This window comes from Macaca nemestrina, chromosome 8 (assembly GCF_043159975.1).
Source record: "Macaca nemestrina isolate mMacNem1 chromosome 8, mMacNem.hap1, whole genome shotgun sequence".
Classification (NCBI taxonomy): domain Eukaryota; kingdom Metazoa; phylum Chordata; class Mammalia; order Primates; family Cercopithecidae; genus Macaca; species Macaca nemestrina.
Window position 1 is genome coordinate 152,994,035 of NC_092132.1, and position 19,703 is coordinate 153,013,737.

Below are 19,703 nucleotides of genomic sequence, written 5' to 3' on the forward strand. Positions count from 1 at the left end.
TTTAAATTGCGGGTCAGAGCCTTTCCAGTGGATGTGACTGAGCTTCTGTGGCCGCAAGTGTACAGAAGCCTTTAACATTCAGCTCTCAGAGTCACGGGTTGGGATCATCTCACCTGTGGGAGCAGAGCTGGGCTGGGCTCTGACCCAAAGGCACACCCCTGGGGTTGGCAGCGTCCCGTGTTCCCCGAGGCTGACTCGTTTTCTAGCCAATTTGCCTCTTTCTGCTGAAAACAGACCTCGAAATCAAAGCTCCAGTTAATTCAGAGTCCCCATTAATAGGGGTCAGGCGTTTACCACATTTTCCTTATTCTTTCCAATTAGACCATCGAAAAATATTACATCAATGCTGGCTTTCACTAATTCCATTCCAAATAGTCAACAAATGACAGACTCAAGGGCCCCGCTTTGCCGCGTGTTTAAAACACATGAGACTTGCGCGGAAAGTGAAATAAGCAACACTGGTGAACGTCACTCATGGCCAGCAAAGGCCCCACACGCTCTCAGGCTGAGCCACCGACAATCGGGAACGGCTTCCCAGATCCGACTCAGCCAAGGCTCATTGGCATCTTGGGTTCATGCACTTAAAGCCAATAAGCCTGTATCCGCCTCTGTTACCTTGCAGAGACTGATGGAAATTTATCGATCCAGAACAAAAAAAAATAAAGACAATATTGCAATTTGATGGTAAAGCCAGTTCTTCTTCAGAGATGAGCGGCTCAGTCCTAACGCTCACCCTGCACTTTGCTTCCATTATTTGATTCACGTTCATATCAAACAGCACACAGAAAGGGTCCTCAGTGTTCAAGGTTCTCAACACGTTTCATGGCAGATTGTCACCAGCCACACACCTGTGAGCCGCGCGGCCCCCGCCCACCCCAGGCAGCATGTCAGATACTCACCTTCCGGCTCCCCGCAGAGCGTGCACTGCGACTCTGAAACAGAGACAGAGAGAAGCGGTTACACCCACAGGGTCTCAACCATGCAGTTAAAGATTCAACAGCAGCAACAACAAAAGTACAACTTTGAGATGATGCCACTCAACCACCAGAGCCGGTGGACCCTCCGTAAACAAAGCCAGCTCTGACCTTGCACGCCAGCAACTTTTATTTCAAAAGCTTCCCTTGGCAAATGTTTTACAGATTACATTTTTACTTTTGAGAATTAAAAAAAAACATTTTTTTTAAGTTCTGGGAGACGTGCAGAACATGCAGGTTTGTTACACAGGTATACATGTGCCATGGTGGTTTGCTGCACCCATCAATCCATCATCTAGGTTTTAAGCTCCGCATGCAATACGTTATTTGTTCTAATGCTCTCCCTCCCCACTCGCCACCCCTCCCCACCCCCCAACAGGCCCTGGTGTGTGATGTTCCCCTGTGTCCATGTGTTCTCACTGTTCAACTCCCACTTACGTGTGAGAACATGTGGTGTTTGGTAATAACAACCTCTCTGTCATATGCACACAGCATATATAGTTTTTTAACTGTATATGGCTGAACACAAATTACTTAGATGAAACAAGAATGGTATATTTTATCCCAGTTGCAATATTGAAACCTTGACTTTGGCTACAGCTCCGTTACATCTCCTTTCAGGCACAAGTTATGAGCAAATGTGTATTATCTTTCAGGAAAACACTGAAATCCATGGGTACGGACTGAGTCCCCCGTACGTAGGTCCCTGAGTGACTATGAACTTGGCTCTGTCTGCAGAACAGACACAGACGCTTTGGGAGCATCTACAGCTGATCCTCACACAAGGAAGCTGTAGCAAGTGCACAGAAACACAAGTGCAAGATCTTCGTGGGAAAGAATTCAGCCTTGGGGGCTGGGTGGGCCCGGGTTCAAAGCCAGCTTCCATCCACTTTCCTGAGAACATGCAGGCAGGTGACCTAACCCCCAGCCCTGAACTAGTTTCGAGGACCCTGAGCCCACAAGGGTGGGAGGGGAATGAGCAGGTGTGTCAGATATTAAGGCTGCAGGGACAGCGCTGGCCTGCACAGGCCCTCAGAAAGATACTGGCTCCTCTGCACCAGCCACAGAGGCACACACTCTGCCATCCCATGTGACAGCCCAGGGCCCATAGAGGAGACGCCACGTGATGCCATCTGGCCTGAGCCTTGAAGGACAAGCAGGATTTTAAATAGGAATCTGGGGAGGGAGCACAGACGTCCCAGGAAGGGCATGGACAAGGTGGACAGGCAGGGGACAGGCAGGGGACAGCAGCAGCATCTGCCCGGAGGGATGGGGCGGGGTGGGGGGCAGGCAGGGAGGTGAGCAGAGGGCATTCAGGCGGGAGCGGAACATTGAAAAGGGAGTTGAGGTGTTGTTCAAAATAAAAATTAGGAGGCAACAAGGGATTTTGAGGCAGAGCCTCACAGGCTTTCATGGTTCCTCTGGAAGGTGACCTTGGTGGCTGGGCGGGGCGGGGACAGAGCCCACGCGGGGCCCGCGTGTTTGGGGCCGGTCGGGCTCTGTGGGCGAGTGGGAGAGGGTTCTGGTGGAAAGGAAAGAACAGGAATTGTCCTTTAAAACTGTGACTGAGCTCTACTGAGCTCTCCCGACTTCGGGGAGACAGAGCCACACGCCTCGGGGTGGACCCTTCTGACTGCACCTGCCTTCACGGGCACCGGTGGAGGGGAGGGGAGAGCGTGGGGGCCGCAGGGCAGGACCTGAAGGAGCAGCCCTCGGATGCAGGAGCCCTGGGCCCAGGGCCACACTGCTCCGCATGAGAGGAATGGGACAGGCCATGGTCCACGCACTGGGCCACCTCCATCCCAGCCATCACCATCCGCAAAGCCTGTGGAGGGAGGCAGGGCTCCTGTCACCGAGGGGACATGGGGCAGCCAGCTCAGGCTCAGGCCATCCCATCGTTGCCGTCACTGAAGCAGACCCTCAGGTTTAGTTAACATGGAAATGCGGGCACCACCCCTTCACAAATTCTGCAGAAAGTGGGAAGCAGAGGCCTCTCGCTGGGGAACAGAGGGCCCACAGTCAGTTTCCCCTCGGTCTCCAAGGCGAGACTCTCCATGCTGGCATCTGACTGCAGGAGGCACGGGCACGACTGTGTCCCTGTGCACACACACAGTGCCCGGGCAGGAGAAGTAGGACCAGAGGGCCGGAGAGTGAGGCCCATGGAGGAAAAGTCAGGAGCAGGCTTTGCGGGAATGCAGTGAACCGCATGGGCCAGGGAAGCTAAAATCCAAAAGTCAAAACTCTGCACACTCACTCGGCCCCCGAAACCCAAAAGGGATTTTTCATCTCGTCCTGAGAAGAGCTAAGGCAGGAGGCTCCCGGGAAGGACGCCACTGAGTCATACGGACAAAAAACTGCTTTAAATAAGAGCACGAGGCCCTGAAAGTCTATTTTAGAGTCAAGATGCGAGAAGCCATCTGAAGCCATAGATCGCTTTATTTTCCCCAAACAAAAAGTCAACGCTGCCAATTATCGCCCCCCACGGTACGTTCAGGAGAGCCACTCCCAAACTAGAGGCTCCGAGGAGGCCCACGACATCGGAGCCCACTTCCTCTTATCTCATCAAGATGTTCCTAAATGTGACCACCGAGACCTCGGCAGGACACTCAGGAACACGGAGTGAACACAGGCGTCAGGAACTGTGGGATCCACTCCGGCCTCCCATGTGGAGGACACCATGAGGCCTCGATGGACCCATCAGAGGCCACACGATGGGGACAGAGCGGACTCCCGGATGTGCCCCGGCTTCCCCCAGAGCAGGGCAGACGCTGGCTTCACCATGGTGCCTGTAGGAGGCACTGATTTCAGGGAAGGGAGAGGCCGACTGAGACCCGCAAGGCTGGGATCTGTGACCAGCCCTCAGCGCGGAGCCTGCAGGCACACCAGGTTCAAATCGGCCCCCCGGCCATGGCTGTCCCCACCCCGTGCCCCCAGGAGGGACTGGAAGCCTCATGGGCAGCTCACTCGGATGTGGATCACAACGGTGGTTCCGCACCTCTTGTCCAACGCGAACCAAAATGTGCGTCGAAACTGACCACAGATTCGAGGCTTTCCCCAGAGTTCATCTTCGTCACAGGTCACATATGTTTAAAATCACCCAGCAAGCTGAACACACAGCAAGTTACTAACAGCAGCATGGACCCTTTCAACGAATTCTTCCCCAAGGAACACCCGTTAAAAAAATATTCACAATGTAGAGAATTAACCTCGATACACTGTGGATCCATCATCATTAGTGCTGAGTCTCATTTAAATTAGGAGAAGCCTGCACTGATCTGTGCTAATTGACACAGATGGAGAAACCTGCCTGATGGTTTTGTGTAGGTGAACCCGTACCTGCACCACGTGCGGCCCAGTGAGAACCGGCTCCTTCCCCAAGCTCCAGACGTGAACAGCAAAAGCCCAGCCCAGTGTTTTCTGACACAAGGCGTCTTGTGTTAATCTCCTAGAAAAGAGGAAACTGCAGCATCTCCTGTGCAAATTCATAGAGCAAGTTATCTACGGAGGCCACTTTAAATGTCTGCACATATTTTTGGAGAGGCAGCTTTGAGGTCTGGGAAGCCGAGCACACACACTCTCTGGCTTCTGCATGGAGTCGGCCTCTGCAGTAACCGCCTTCCCTCCTCACACCAGCCCGGGGAGGGGCGCGCAGCAGCAGCCGAAGGAGCCGGGAGATAAAGGAGCCCCGGCAGCTCTCCTGGAGCCCCGGGAAGAAACGGCACGCACAGGAACCGCTCAGCTGCTGCAGCCGTGCGTGGTGGACACAGCCCGGGCCCTTGGCCAGAGCTCCTCAGGGCGAGGCCGAGCTCAGCATTGCTGGGGACGGGTCCTGCTTTCCTGAGGCTGGTTCTAACTCACCCATGAATGCAAAGAGCGTCTGTGCTCCTTCTATAGGAAGCCATGCGGGGACAGGCCCGGGCGTGGGCGGCGTTTGCCGTGGGCCGTGCAGCACAGGCTGCGGAGGGACAGCGGGATGAGGGCTGGCGCTGGGAGGCCTGGTGCCGGGAGGCCTGTGGGGGTGCCTAGATGTGAGGCCCAGCACCAGGCTGCTGTGACAATTGCATTAATTTGCTGCCTCCCCCGTCCTCTGTCCTCCTCTGCCTCCCTCCAGCTGTGACAGTGACTAAGAGACGGGAGAAAACCGCCAACGTCTTTCCTCTTCCAAGTCTCCGAGCACATGGCAGGATCCTCTGCTGTGCTCATCAAGAAAGGCTCCATGTCAGCAGCCACCTGGAGGCACCGCGTCCAGCCACGCGTCAACAGGAGCTCTAGACAATAGCAGGTCTGCCAGGCCGCCACGGCCACTGCCCAGCCATGGTACCCGGCGGCCTTGCTAGCACTTCTCACACAGCAGAGGGCATGAAACGATGACGCTTAGTCAAGATTATGTGAATAGCCACTCACGCATGCAAGCACTTGACAGAACACAACCGTGTGACACCATGACCCAGGGCGTGACTGTGAGACAACACGCACACCACGTGACAACACCACAGTGTGACATGACATGACTGTGACTCTGTGACCCAGGACAACACAACACACCATGTGACAACACCACAGTGTGACATGACATGACTGTGACTCTGTGACCCAGGACAACACACCACACCACGTGACAACACCACAGTGTGACATGACATGACTGTGACACCATGACCCAGGGCGTGACTGTGAGACAACATACACACCACATGACAACACCACAGTGTGACATGACATGACTGTGACTCTGTGACCCAGGACAACACAACACACCACATGACAACACCACAGTGTGACAAGTGTGACATGACTGTGACACCCAGGACAACATGACTGTGAGAAAACACAACAGGCCCACGTGACAACACAACCGTGTGACCACACAATACTGTGACGTGGCTATAGGACACATGACCCTAAGACAACATGATGTAAGAATATGCAACATGCCTACAGGACACAGCCGTGCGACGTGTGATAATGTGACGTGACGATGGGACACCACAACCCTAGGACAAGATGACAACGTGACTGCATGACAACCTGGCCACACAGCTGTATGACATGAGGACGTGTCTCCACGATCACATGACTGTGTTCCAACATGACCTGACAGAGGCCAAAAACCCCACTCATCATCAACTGAGTGATGCTTACATGACAATTCAGCCAGGCCCGTGGCTTGTGCCTGTAATCCCAGCACTCTGGGAGGTCCAAGTGGGATCACTTAGGCCTGGGAATCTGAGGCTGCAGTGAGCCAAAATACACCAGTGCACCCCAGCCTGGGGGACAAAGAGAGACCTTGTCTCAAAAATAAATAAATAAATAAATAAAGATAATTTGTGGATGCTATGGAATCTTCTCTGCTCAAATGGAAAAGTACCAAACATGAAAAAACAGAAAGAGCAAAAGGTAACACATTATCTCATTTTTAGTTTTGGATGTGTATTCTTTAATACTGACTTAATATTCACAGAAAACCTACTTTGTGTCAGGTACTACGCTAGGAGATAGTCATTGATAATATTCTAATAACAATAGTCATGTATATTTATAAATGCTAAGTAAAAGCCCAGAATGACAGTAGATTTTTAGAAGTTATTTCTTAGGGAGAAATTGTGGTAACAATATTGCTGGTTGCATGGGTTAGGGAAGGGAGACAAGAATACAGAGTAACATTCTTGTGAACATGGGTTAATTTCTAATTTGAAAACCAATGTTTAAACTGCAAATAGTTGATGTATAAAGAAAAAATACCTGTAGCACAAAGCCAACCCCTAAATATTCACCCAGATTTCACGACTGCGTAACGCACCCACGTCACACAACTGTGCTTGTATCCCTTAAATTTGTACAAATGAAGGCAACACAACAAAGCCGCCTGCTGGCACGTTTCTAAGAGCGTCGTCCCGTCGTTACTGACGCCTGACTGTAATCAGGAAGCACGTTGACATAAGTATGCTCCAATGTTAATTAATAAATCGTGTGTAGGATAGTTCCTTCAATTACATATGCATTCAAATTCAATTCTCATTCAATTTTTTTTTTAATGAAGTTGAAAAACGTGAAGGCAAACCCAGGAGTGACTGGCTTTAATAAAGCAATGAACCGTAGGGCACGACCATGAAAGTCAGATGCACAGACAGGGAGGGAACATGTCTTCTCTTTGCCTGAAGCTATTGCTTCTGGTCCGAGATAACTACCTGCTCAGGACCCTCATGTGAGCACAACCAAGCTCTCATGGCCAGACGGACGCACGGGTGCTCAGCTATCCTCAGAGGAGGCATTCATTCACTCCCTTCTTCCTTCAACGAACATGACCGAACATCTACCACGGTCCTAGTGTTGCTCCATGTGCTGGGGGCCGCCTGCAATCAACACAGGATGTCTCCGGCTCCCAGAGCTTTCATTCTGGAGTCCCTGACGCCTGCAGCTGTGGCAGGAGGAAGTGCACGGTGTGCAGACTTCGAGGAAGCGCTCGAGCTGCTCTGGAGACAAACTGAGCTCACGGCTCAGCCTCTCCGCTAGCCATTGTCACGTCCTGAAATGCCATATCTGACTTTGGGATGTTTCCGAGGGAGCAGATTTATCTTCAGAGTAAGCTTAGCCTAAGAAAGACGGCCGGGCATGGTGGCTCACGCCTGTAATCCCAGCACTTTGGGAGGCCGAGGCAGGCAGATCTGAAGGTCACAAGTTCGAGACCAGCCTGGCCAATACAGTGAAACCCCATCTCTACTAAAAAGACAAAAATTAGCTGGGCGTGGCAGCGTGCACCTGTAGTCCCAGCTACTTGGGACGTGAGGCAGAAGAATCACTTGAACCCGGGAGGCAGAGGTTGCAGTGAGCCGAGATTGCACCACTGCACTCCAGCCTGGGTGACAGAGCAAGACTGTCTCAAAAAAAAAGAAAATAAAGTTAAATAACTTTTTTAAAACCTCTAAGGAAAAACAAGGTCTCGGTATTATTCAACCCAAACATGTGCTCACTGCCTAACGGATGTGCACCCAGGGTTAACAACTAGCTAAAAAGTAAATGGCCCACCCTTGGATAACCAATAGTTTATTTTGATATCCGTTTAATCTATGAAACTCAATGCTGCTCATGACTCCAGTCTTACCAACTCCACGACCGCTGTGTGTGAATCATCAGCTTGTTTACGTCTTTCATTCGGTTCAGGAAAAGGATGCCCAAAGAAAGGAAGTGATTTGCCTCTGGTCAGCCATTCGTTCATATAAGGAATTATTCTAGTTTTGTTTTTAACAATTTCCAAAATATTTCATCAAGCAGAAGATTGTTTAGTGCAATCTCTTTCCAGCTTTTTATGTGCACATGAGAAATACGTAAGAGCAGAGGAATAGACGAAAGTCGTGTTTAGGCCTCAGTAGTTACGAAACGCCTGAAGAGACGACGTCAGGAACTAGATGGGCGGCGCACGGCCGGCGAACTCCACTCATGGGCAAACGAGGGGCCCGAGACACTCGCTCACGCAGGCTGAGACTTCCCGGAGGATGCACAGGCAGGCCCAGTGGCCCATTTCCGAGTCTGCCATTCTGCTCCTGAAATGCACTCCCAGCGCTGAGTGCTGAGCCTGTGGAGTTCTTGCCATTCTCTTCTCTCCAGCAACGAAGCAGGGAGGATAGGGCGGTGCTTTCTCATTAATCCGCCACCCTCCTGGGGCGGCGCAGGACGCTCGTGCTCAGCTCCGTTTCCGGTGTTCTCAGCCTCTGTCCCAGCTGAGTCTCTTCAATGCCACAGCAGCAAAAAGGGCCTCTCTCCTAAAACGGAGGTCCCCGGGGCCTGCTCTCGCACTGCGGCTGAGCTCAGCCTAAACACGGAGGTCCCCGGGGCCTGCTCTCGCACTGCGGCTGAGCTCATCCTAAACACGGAGGTCCCCGGGTCCTGCTCTCGCACTGCGGCTGAGCTCAGCCTAAACACGGAGGTCCCCGGGTCCTGCTCTCGCACTGCGGCTGAGCTCATCCTAAACACGGAGGTCCCGGGGTCCTGCTCTCGCACTGCGGCTGAGCTCATCCTAAACACGGAGGTCCCCGGGGCCTGCTCTCGCACTGTGGCTGAGCTCATCCTAAACACGGAGGTCCCCGGGGCCTGCTCTCGCACTGCGGCTGAGCTCATCCTAAACACGGGTGTCCCGGGGTCCTGCTCTCGCACTGCGGCTGAGCTCATCCTAAACACGGAGGTCCCCGGGTCCTGCTCTCGTACTGCGGCTGAGCTCAGCCTTCACGGCCTCTCTGGGAAACTCATCCGACGTCAAGGTTTTCGCCTCCACTCATTTATGCCAAAGGTGTCCTCAAGCTTCAGAGGCACAGAGCCAAATACCCGGTGACTGCGTGCGGGTCCCACCTCCATCACTCCACTGCAGACATCTCTTCCCACCGTCCGGACCCAGAAGCCTCCTCCATTCACCTTTCTCCGCACAGTCAACCTCACCGTCCACTTAACCTCACTGTCCACTTCCGCCTTCGGGGCATCCGCCACTCCCTCTCTGCTATGCCCAGCCCTCCTGAGCTCGGCTGTTACCCAGGCTGGCACTGCCTCCCCCACAGATCTCAAAGGTCTTCCCGGCCACTGGCCACCGACGTGGGCCATCACTCCCACACTGATCTCAAAGGTCTTCCCGGCCACCGACGTGGGCCATCACTCCCACGCCGATCTCAAAGGTCTTCCCGGCCACCGACGTGGGCCATCACTCCCACGCCGATCTCAAAGGTCTTCCCGGCCACCGACGTGGGCCATCACTCCCACACTGATCTCAAAGGTCTGGCCGGCCACCGACATGGGCCATCACTCCCACGCCGATCTCAAAGGTCTTCCCGGCCACCAACGTGGGCCATCACTCCCACACAGATCTCAAAGGTCTTCCCGGCCACCGACGTGGGCCATCACTCCCACGCCGATCTCAAAGGTCTTCCCGGCCACCGACGTGGGCCATCACTCCCACACTGATCTCAAAGGTCTTCCCGGCCACCGACGTGGGCCATCACTCCCACACTGATCTCAAAGGTCTGGCCGGCCACCGACATGGGCCATCACTCCCACGCCGATCTCAAAGGTCTTCCCGGCCACCGACGTGGGCCATCACTCCCACACTGATCTCAAAGGTCTGGCCGGCCACCGACGTGGGCCATGAGACTCACACAAGCGTCTGCACCGGCGTCAGGGCACGTGCCTTGTGTGGCAATGCCACACACATCCCCAGTGGTTCATGCTCAACCTCCAGGAGTCCTTCAAGTACAAATCCCTCCAATTCCATCTCCATTGTGTGAAAGCAGATGCAACAGTCTTCACTAAACTTGGGTGGTGGGTTTAGGATTTCCTAATAGTATCTTAAGCATTGTGCATCTCAATAAAAACACAGTATTTAATTTTTCAACCTGATGCAGAAGAGCACGATGAATTCCCAAATCCAAGGGCTCTGTGCTGCTCCCCTCAGGAACAGGAGGCTGAGGAGACACACTGAGGAGAAGGCCCCTGTGCTCTCAGCAGCCGCAGATGGCAGGAGGCCCTGGTGGAGGGAAAGATGCCCAGCGGGAGATGGGTAAGCAGGTAGGGCCTCCAAAGACACTATGGCTTTAAACTCACTTTCCTGCATAGAACTGTGAATAGTGGGAAATTCGTTTATATATGTCCAGAATGACTGCAAGTTTCTACAAGTCTACTATTTTATGGCTACGTTCTCGCCTTAATTTATTACTTTTGTCTGGGCCAATTGCCCACATCTTGAATATTAAATTGACCAAGTGCTATGGAGTAATTACAAAGCATTCAGAAGATACCTACGGGAGTCCTATTCATGACACATTTAAGATATTTAGAAAGCAAATGGCTTCATTTGAACTAAAAGGTAGACACTGATAGTACATAAAGAGCAGGAACAATTATCAACATGAAATTTGGGTGTGGAAGTGGAAAGAGTTCTTCCTCAACAGATGCATTTCTTGAACGCTGAGGCCTTCCCTGCTTGTCAGGCACAGGAGGCGCCTCTGTCCTCCCCACGGCGGTCACACTGGGACCACCCACGCTCGGAGCTCAACCACACCAGGGTCCCGTGCGCCTCGGGGTCTCCATGTGTGCCACTGTGCACAAAGTATGTCTGCCTCTGCCCTTTTTTTTTCCCTGGAAAACTACTCTTCATTGCTTTTTTAAAAGTGATTTATTCCTAACAGCTTTATTCAGATATCATCCACACGCCATCTGATTCTCGCACTGGAAGTGCACAGCTCAATAGCATACTCGCAGAGCTGTGCAGCCATCCTCACAATCAATCGCAGAACACTCGTCACTCCAAAAATAAACCCAGGCCCTTCGGCAGCCAGCCCTCATTTCCGTGCCCCCAGCCCCAGGCTACCAGTAATCTACTTTCTGTATAGATTTGCCTGTTCTGAACACTGCGTCTAAATGGAATCCTATCCGTGGTTTTCATGACCGGCTTCTTTCACTTAGAAAACGTTTCTGAGGTTCGTCTGTGCCGTAGCACGCACCAGTGCTTCATTCCTTTATTGCTAGAGAAGATTCCATTGCACGATGGACCACAGCGTGTTTGTCCACCCCTCCGTGTCCGGATACTTGACCTGGGCTGTTTCTCTTGGAGTACCATGAATAATGCCTCTGTAAGCAATCAGGTACGAGTGTTTTTAGTGGACATATGTTTCATTTCTCTTGGGTATGTACCAAGAAATGGGATTTCCGGTCACACGGTGACTCTATGTTTAAACTTATGAGGAAATACCAGGTGGTTTTCCAAAGTGGCTGCACGATTTTCTATTCCCAACAGTCATGGACGAAGGTTCCAATTGCTCCAGGATCTTGCCGGCACTTGTGATTGTCCGTCTCTGCCGTTACGGCCATCCTAACGGGTGGGCAATGGTGTCTCGCTGTATTTTGATTTGCATTTCCCGGCTGGCCAAGGATGTCCAGTGTCTTCTCACACCTTCTGTGGGGGAACTGCCTGTTCACGCCCTCCACCCATCCCTTTCTCGGCTTCGTTGTCTTTTGATGTGTTGTAGGAGTTCTTCCAAATATAAGCCTTTTTACACATACACTTTGCAAACATTTTACCTCATGACGTGAGTTTTCTTATTTTATTGATGGTAACCTCTGAAACACACAAAAACTTTATTTTGTTAAAGCTCAATTGGTTTATATTTTTTCTTTTGTAGCTTGTGCTTTGTACTTTGGGTGTCATCTCTGAGAAACCGCTGCTTAATCTAAGGTCACAAGGATGCAAGTCCATGTTGTTTTATAATTTTATCTCTTGCCTTTAGGCCTTTGACCCATTTTGAGTTAGTGTTGTGTAGGGAGCGGGTGGGGCTGAATTTGGCGTGTCTGCCCGTGGGTGCCCAGTTGCCCCAGTGCCATTTGTAGAAATCCTACTCATTCTTTAGATTTGTTGTAAATATCGGCCCTTTGGAGAGGCAGCCTCAACCCCTCCATCGTGAACTAATCGTCCCTTCCTCTGTTTCTACAGCACCTCCTTTACAAAACTTTAATCTTATTATATTTTGCCTTCCTCCTCAGGAGCTCATACCTCTGTATTCACACAGCCTTCAACGCATGGGCTCAGTCAATAGCGTGTGCTTTCGAGAAAAAATGGTCTATTTATTAAGCACCTCCACAGTGTGACAGAGCCTATGCTGGGCATTAGGGTGCAAAACGAAGTTGTCCAGAAAGGAGACAGGTACGTGCACCTACACATGAACTCTAACTGCATCGCACTCAGAGGCATCGAAGAGCCTCTGGCACGCACAGGAGCCCGCACCTGGGAGCATCTGACACCGTCCCTACGGTGGAGTGCGGAGGCTGGGAGCTGGAAGGTAGACCCGGTCACACAGGAGGGACTTGCTTAGTTTCTTTAACAAAAGAACAGATGCTGAGGCACTGGACTTAATCATGTGGAGAGTGAGGTTACTCGGGGGCCTAAAGAAAGGGAGTTAGATAAGTAAACGTGGACTCAGGAAGGTTTCTCTGGTGGCAGGGTAGGTGGCCCACCTGAGAGAGGAGACAGCAGGGATGAGATGCTCTGTTACTCAGGACTTGAGGAGGATCAGGCCGTGACCGAGGCAGTGGTGTGGGCATTGGCAGGCTCCAGCCCCACTGAGTATGGGACGTGGGAACCACACGCCAGAGCTGGTTTTCTGAATCCTCTTTAGGGAAGAGGGGTCCAAACAAAATAATGTGAGGAAACCAGAACCTCAAGGATTTTGTAATTTATCATGAGCGAGAAGAAAAAATAAGAGGAAATTAGAATAACATGAAATGACAACAGAACATAAATAATGCAATGGCCAAGTTCAGAACATCTCTCCGCGGGGCCAAGTTCAGAACACCTGGCCTCAGATGGTAGAGGGTGCAGTCCAGGCAGCTACGCAAGAGGAATGACGTCGCTCACAAGTGTCTGGGTTTGTAGGTGTGTGCACGTGTGCCTGGCAGCTACCTCGCAGAGCAGAGCTGCACCAGCTCCCGCCTCAGCTCTGCACGGCACCAGCCCCTTCCCTTGAGGAGCCAAGCAAACCCCAGGGCAGGTGCCTGCAGGAGCTCTGAAGGCCAGGCAGGTCCTCACTCTCCTCATGTGTCCACTTAACGTGAGCTGCATGAGCACACCCTGCCCTGCCCATGCAGTGCTCACGGTGACCTCCCACAAAGGACAACTGTTCAAGCAGTCAGGCAACAAAGTAAGGCAACATGGGGACGTGAAAACAAAGGAGAAAGCTCGCAAGTTTGCCTGGGGAAAAGATTCAGGAATGGCTCCCCAGAGAAGACGATGCTTGGGATGATATTTGAGGCATCAGAGAAGGTTCTGTCCCTCCATCCATCCATCAGTCCATCCACTGTCCATCCATCTGTCCAGCATCCATCAATCTATCCATCCACCTGTCCATCTGACCATCCATCCATCCATCCGTCCATTGGTCCGTCCATTCATCCATCCATCCATCCACCTGTTTGTCCATCCATCCATCCATCCATCCATCCATCCATCCATCCATCTGACCGTCTGTCCACCCATCTGTCCATCTGTCCATCCATCCACCCACCCACTCACTGTGGGCCCCTTACCATTAAGGAGGAGAGGGCATGTGAATCAGGGAATCCCAAGACAAACACACAAGGTCAACGGCAACAAGTGCCACAAAGCAGAGGGCTCATGCAAGGGTGGGCCGTGTTCTGCATCGGGGGAAATGTACCTGAGCAGGATTCAAGAGGAAGCAGGCTGGGTGGGTGCAGCATTTCAGAGATGGGACATTTCATCAGAAACAAGGGAACAAGGTCCGTGGCCAGGAAAGAACAGACAGGCCAAGCCCTTTGCTGCTGACCCCTGGCTGATGACGCGGGGCCCTGCCCATTCATGGCCTTTCTAGCCATGAGCAGGTAATGGCATAGCTCCCCCAAATTCTCCAGAACCCCATCCTCGCCCCGTCACCTGCATCCTCTCATGTCTCTGACAACCAACCCCTCTCCCCATGACCTTCCACAAACACACCAGGCCTCTCTCAGGCCCTCAGTTCCCGGAGCTCTGCCAACTAACTGGAGAAACTAATTAGTGTCTTCGTGTTAATTAATGTTCTGTTGTTTATATAAGCTATGGGATTTCTGTTCCTGCCGTGGTCCCTTTAGGTAGGTTTAGCTACAAACAAATTAAATCCCATTACACCAAATTATACTGGAATATATGCCAATCATCAAAGCACGTCTACCTGCATGCCATTCCCAGAGTTCCCTCAGAGACCGCCTCGTGCCATAAAGGAATGTTTAAGTAGAGGGAGTGCTCATCATTCATGTACCTTGTCATATTAAAACTTCAAGAACATTTATTAGAAAAGTCATTTTAACAGTGTGACAACTACATTTTTCTCTACAATACCAAGTTGTGAAAATTAACTCATCAGATTTAAGAGTGTCAGTGCCTCTGAACTTTAAAATTAAACAAGACCAACCTGAAGGTTTCCAGAATTTATTAGTTTTTTTTTTCACCACTTACATATGTTTTGCTGGTTAAAATCTAAACCATACACTCGCCCTGAAAAATTAAAATTATACAGTTAATTCAAGTCATTTCCACAAATTATAATGGAGTATTTCACAAATGCTTAAGCCCAGTGTGGAGTGAGAAGTCTCTAGAAGCTGACTGGCTCCCCCGGGAGAGAACTGGATCAAACGGCCCCACAGGAAACATGTTCCACTTCCTCTGTAGGGCTACTGCCCCTACAGGCCTCGAGAGTGACGGCAACGACGTCAAGGAAGAAATAAATACTGCCTCAGGGTGAGAGCTCCAGACACAGCACTGTGTGAGAGAACTACACACGGCGCCATGTGAGAGGGAACCAGACACGGCGCCTCGTGAGAGGGAACCAGACACGGCACCTCGTGAGAGGGAATTAGACACGCACCGTGTGAGAGGGAACTCCTAGACACGGGCCATGGGAGAGGGAACCAGACACGGGCCATGGGAGAGGGAACCAGACACGGGCCATGGGAGAGGGAACCAGACACGGGCCATGGGAGAGGGAACCAGACACGGGCCATGGGAGAGGGAACCAGACATGGGCCGTGGGAGAGGGAACCAGACAGGCGCTGTGGGAGAGGGAACCAGACACGGGCCGTGGGAGAGGGAACCAGACACGGGCCGTGGGAGAGGGAACCAGACACGGGCCGTGGGAGAGGGAACCAGACACCGGCCGTGGGAGAGGGAACCAGACACGGGCCGTGGGAGAGGGAACCAGACACCGGCCGTGGGAGAGGGAACCAGACGCGGGCCGTGGGAGAGGGAACCAGACACGGGCCGTGGGAGAGGGAACCAGACACGGGCCGTGGGAGAGGGAACTCCTAGACACGGGCCGTGGGAGAGGGAACCAGACACGGGCCATGGGAGAGGGAACTCCTAGACACGCGCCGTGGGAGAGGGAACCAGACACGGGCCATGGGAGAGGGAACTCCTAGACACGGGCCATGGGAGAGGGAACTCCTAGACACACGCCATGGGAGAGGGAACCAGACACGGGCCATGGGAGAGGGAACCAGATACGGGCCGTGGGAGAGGGAACCAGACACCGGCCGTGGGAGAGGGAACTCCTAGACACGGGCCGTGGGAGAGGGAACCAGACACGGGCCGTGGGAGAGGGAACTCCTAGACACGCGCCATGGGAGAGGGAACCAGACACGAGCCATGGGAGAGGGAACCAGACACGGGCCGTGGGAGAGGGAACCAGACACGGGCCGTGGGAGAGGGAACCAGACACGGGCCGTGGGAGAGGGAACCAGACACGGGCCATGGGAGAGGGAACTCCTAGACACGCGCCATGGGAGAGGGAACCAGACACGGGCCGTGGGAGAGGGAACCAGACACGGGCCGTGGGAGAGGGAACCAGACACGAGCCATGGGAGAGGGAACCAGACACGGGCCGTGGGAGAGGGAACCAGACACGGGCCGTGGGAGAGGGAACCAGACACGGGCCGTGGGAGAGGGAACCAGACACGGGCCATGGGAGAGGGAACTCCTAGACACGCGCCATGGGAGAGGGAACCAGACACGGGCCGTGGGAGAGGGAACCAGACCCGGGCCATGGGAGAGGGAACCAGACACGGGCCGTGGGAGAGGGAACTCCTAGATCCGGGCCATGGGAGAGGGAACTCCTAGACATGGCGCTGTGACAGTTAAGTGTTGATCAGTGCAGGTGTCACTCCTGATGTGACGCTGTGAACTCACTCACTCGAGGGCACATGAAAGGCCCCAGTTGCACAATGCAGAGGCAGCTTGATCCTAACCACCTATGAGTTCCCAGAAAGGGTGTGACGTGCAACAGAATCACTGTCGGTCCAAAGTCAAGCTTGTGGGACATAATTTTAAGCCTTGTTCTCAATCTGTTCTGGAGATGGGATTATTTTAGTGGTTGTGTCACTGGTTACAGAAGTCCCAGCAGACACGTGCACCACCTATGACAACAGCCGCAGAGGACTTTCCCCTTCGGAGGCAGGACAAGAAAAGCCTTTTAAACTTAATTCCTTTTTATAGTAATAGGCTACAATGGTGAAGAACTTCTCTTTGACAACTTATCTCTTTAAAAATGTTAGATGCTCATTTGGGCCTTTCAATAGTGCTGTTACCAGTCACCAACAGACCAGTCAACATGGAGCCCACCCAGTGCAGGCCTACTGACCACCTGGTCAAACCCTGTCCTAGGACATCTTGAGTCCTTTTGTGTCATTAATACCATTATAATTATTATCCTCCATACACATTTGTGTGACACTATCATGTGTAGAGGACAGTGGTTTAGCCTACGGATTAAAATATCTCTTTCCAATACTTCTATATTTAGGTACATTTTACATTTCCAAGTATGGAGTACAGCTTCCTGCGGGACCCTGATGTTCTAAATATTTATATCCCCTTGTATTGCCCAGAAAGTCAACTGACATGTGCTCAACACACTCTTAGGCACCGAGATCATGTATCAATAACTAAAAACACAAGCAAAGCTTAGCAAGTCTTGCCCATTGGATCCAGAGCTAGACAGCTCCGAGCCTGAGTTCCATCTTCACCCCTTGCTAGCATCAGGTCCCTTTGAGTGACCTCTGAAATCCTTCCAGGCCTCTCACATCACAGGGCTCCAGCTGCGGTCTATATCCCACCCTTCCCTGCACTCTGCAACTAGCCCCATTAGCCAACGATTCAGGCCCATGGTAGGCATGACATTTGCAATAATTACTAAGACAGACACACCCCTGCTCTCAGGGGGTTACAGCTGAGTCTTCTGCTATTGAATTAAGGGCTTCTTAGAGCACAGGCCAGGCCTGACTCATCTCTGTAAATACATCACATGGCAAATAGTCAGTGAAAGGTAGGGGAATGCATCCAGGACGCCCACACAAATGTTCACAGCAGCCTCATTCATCACAGCCAAGAGGCAGAAACAACTCAAATGTCCAACGACTGACAAACAGATAAATACAATGGGGTATATACAAACAACACAGTATTATTTGCTTGTTAGAAGCATGGAGGGGGTGTCTATGAGGCGCTGGCACTGCTACCCCACAGATGAACCTTGAACACGTGGTGCTAAGTGGAGGAAGCCAGGCACAAAAGTCCACCGATGCCATATGGTTCTATTCCTATGAAATGTTCAGCATAGCAAGTTCATAGAGACAGGAAGTAGACTGGGGACTTCCTAGGGCTGGGCAGGGGGTGGGCCTAGAATGGGAGCGGTTACTAATGAAGATAAAGTATTCTAAAATTAGATTATGGTGATGGCTGCGCAATTGTGCAAACGCACTAAAAACCACTGAGTTGCACACTTCAAAAAGGTCAACCATGTGATATATTTACTACACTTCAACAAAGCTATCCAAAAAGGCAAACCACGTGATACGTTTACTACACTTCAACAAAGCTATCCAAAAAGGTAAACCATGTGATATGTTCACTGCACTTCAACAAAGTTATTCAAAAAAGTTAGTGGATTAAATGAATGTGCGAATGAGTGAGTGGTCTCAGACAAGTTACTGAACATGCACCTTGTCTTGTGTTGAGAGGGAGAGTGTCTACAGAGATTTTGCAAGGATAAGTGAAATGTGTACATGAAAGCATCTTGTGGATTCCACGCTCAACAAATACAAACATCAGCCAACGTAAAGGATAAGTTGTCCCCGTACAGCCATAGCCCCCATCACCACACTGAGCCTCAGCCCAGCACGGTGATGCAAGAGGAAAGGAGCTGACGTGAAGTTCAAGAGACAGGAGGCACCCTCCCCTCCCCACAGCCTGCACCTGACCCTGGTGGCCACTACCATGAGGGTGCTGGAGAAAGGGATGGGGTGGAGACCTGGAATGACCAGGACGAGGATCGCTCATGTTGGCCCCAAAGAGCAGGCTCTTCACAGCCTGCGGGGCCAGAGGAAGACACTCCCATTCAGGGTCCAAACAGCAAAGCCAAGCCAGGAAAACCCACTCCTCAGCACTGGGTCCTTTTGTGTTGTGGGCCAGCTCTTGCCGACTGATGACCCCAGCATGTGTGCAACGTGACACTTTGTTCTCCAGCTGCCCTGATGGCTCAGCACCACCCAGTCATGAAGGGGACAGTGCTGGATGAGAGCTCCTCAAATAACCATCCCAGGCCCTTCTTTAAATTAAAGTTAAAAAGGAATTCAAAATATTGGTTCACTACTTGTGTGGTACTTTCAGATTCCCATAGCATTTTTTTTTGGGGGGGGGGGCTTCTGTCATTTATAATTTTATTTTGAAAGATTTAAATTTAATTTTTTCAACTTTTATTTTAGATTCAGGGGTACATGTGCAGGTTTGTTACCTGGGTCTATTGCAGGATGCTGAGATTTTGGGTATGACTGAACTTGTCACCCAGCTACTGAGTATAGTATCCAACAGTTTTCCAACACTTCCTCCCGCCTTTCCTTCCTCCTCTAGCGGCCCCCAGGGTCTACTGTTGCCATCATTATATCCATACTTCCAAATGAGAACGTTCGGTATTTGATTTTCTGTTCCTGTGTTAGTTGTCTTAGTAGAATGACCTTCTGCATCCACATTGCTGCAAAGAACATGATTTCATTCTTTTTATGGCTATGTAGTATCCCATGGTGTACAAAGACATTTTCTTTATCCAGTCCACCTGTGTTGCACACCTAGGCTGATTTCCTGTCTTTGCTATCGTGAGTAGTGCTACAATGAATATGTGAGTGCATGTGTCTTTTCAGTAGCACAATTTTGTTTTCTTT

General features: G+C 51.5%; 1 protein-coding gene across 8 annotated transcripts in view; it reads right to left on the bottom strand.

The window, feature by feature from the left end:
* Positions 1-19,703, bottom strand: part of LOC105491902 (DLG associated protein 2) — a 921,137-nt gene that overhangs the window by 412,647 nt on the left and 488,787 nt on the right. For all 8 annotated transcript variants that reach the window (XM_011758618.3, XM_071068682.1, XM_071068680.1 and 5 more), the window contains one exon: positions 900-932. In XM_011758618.3, coding sequence (XP_011756920.2) covers positions 900-932 — 33 coding nt within the window. The remainder of the gene's footprint in view (positions 1-899; positions 933-19,703) is intronic.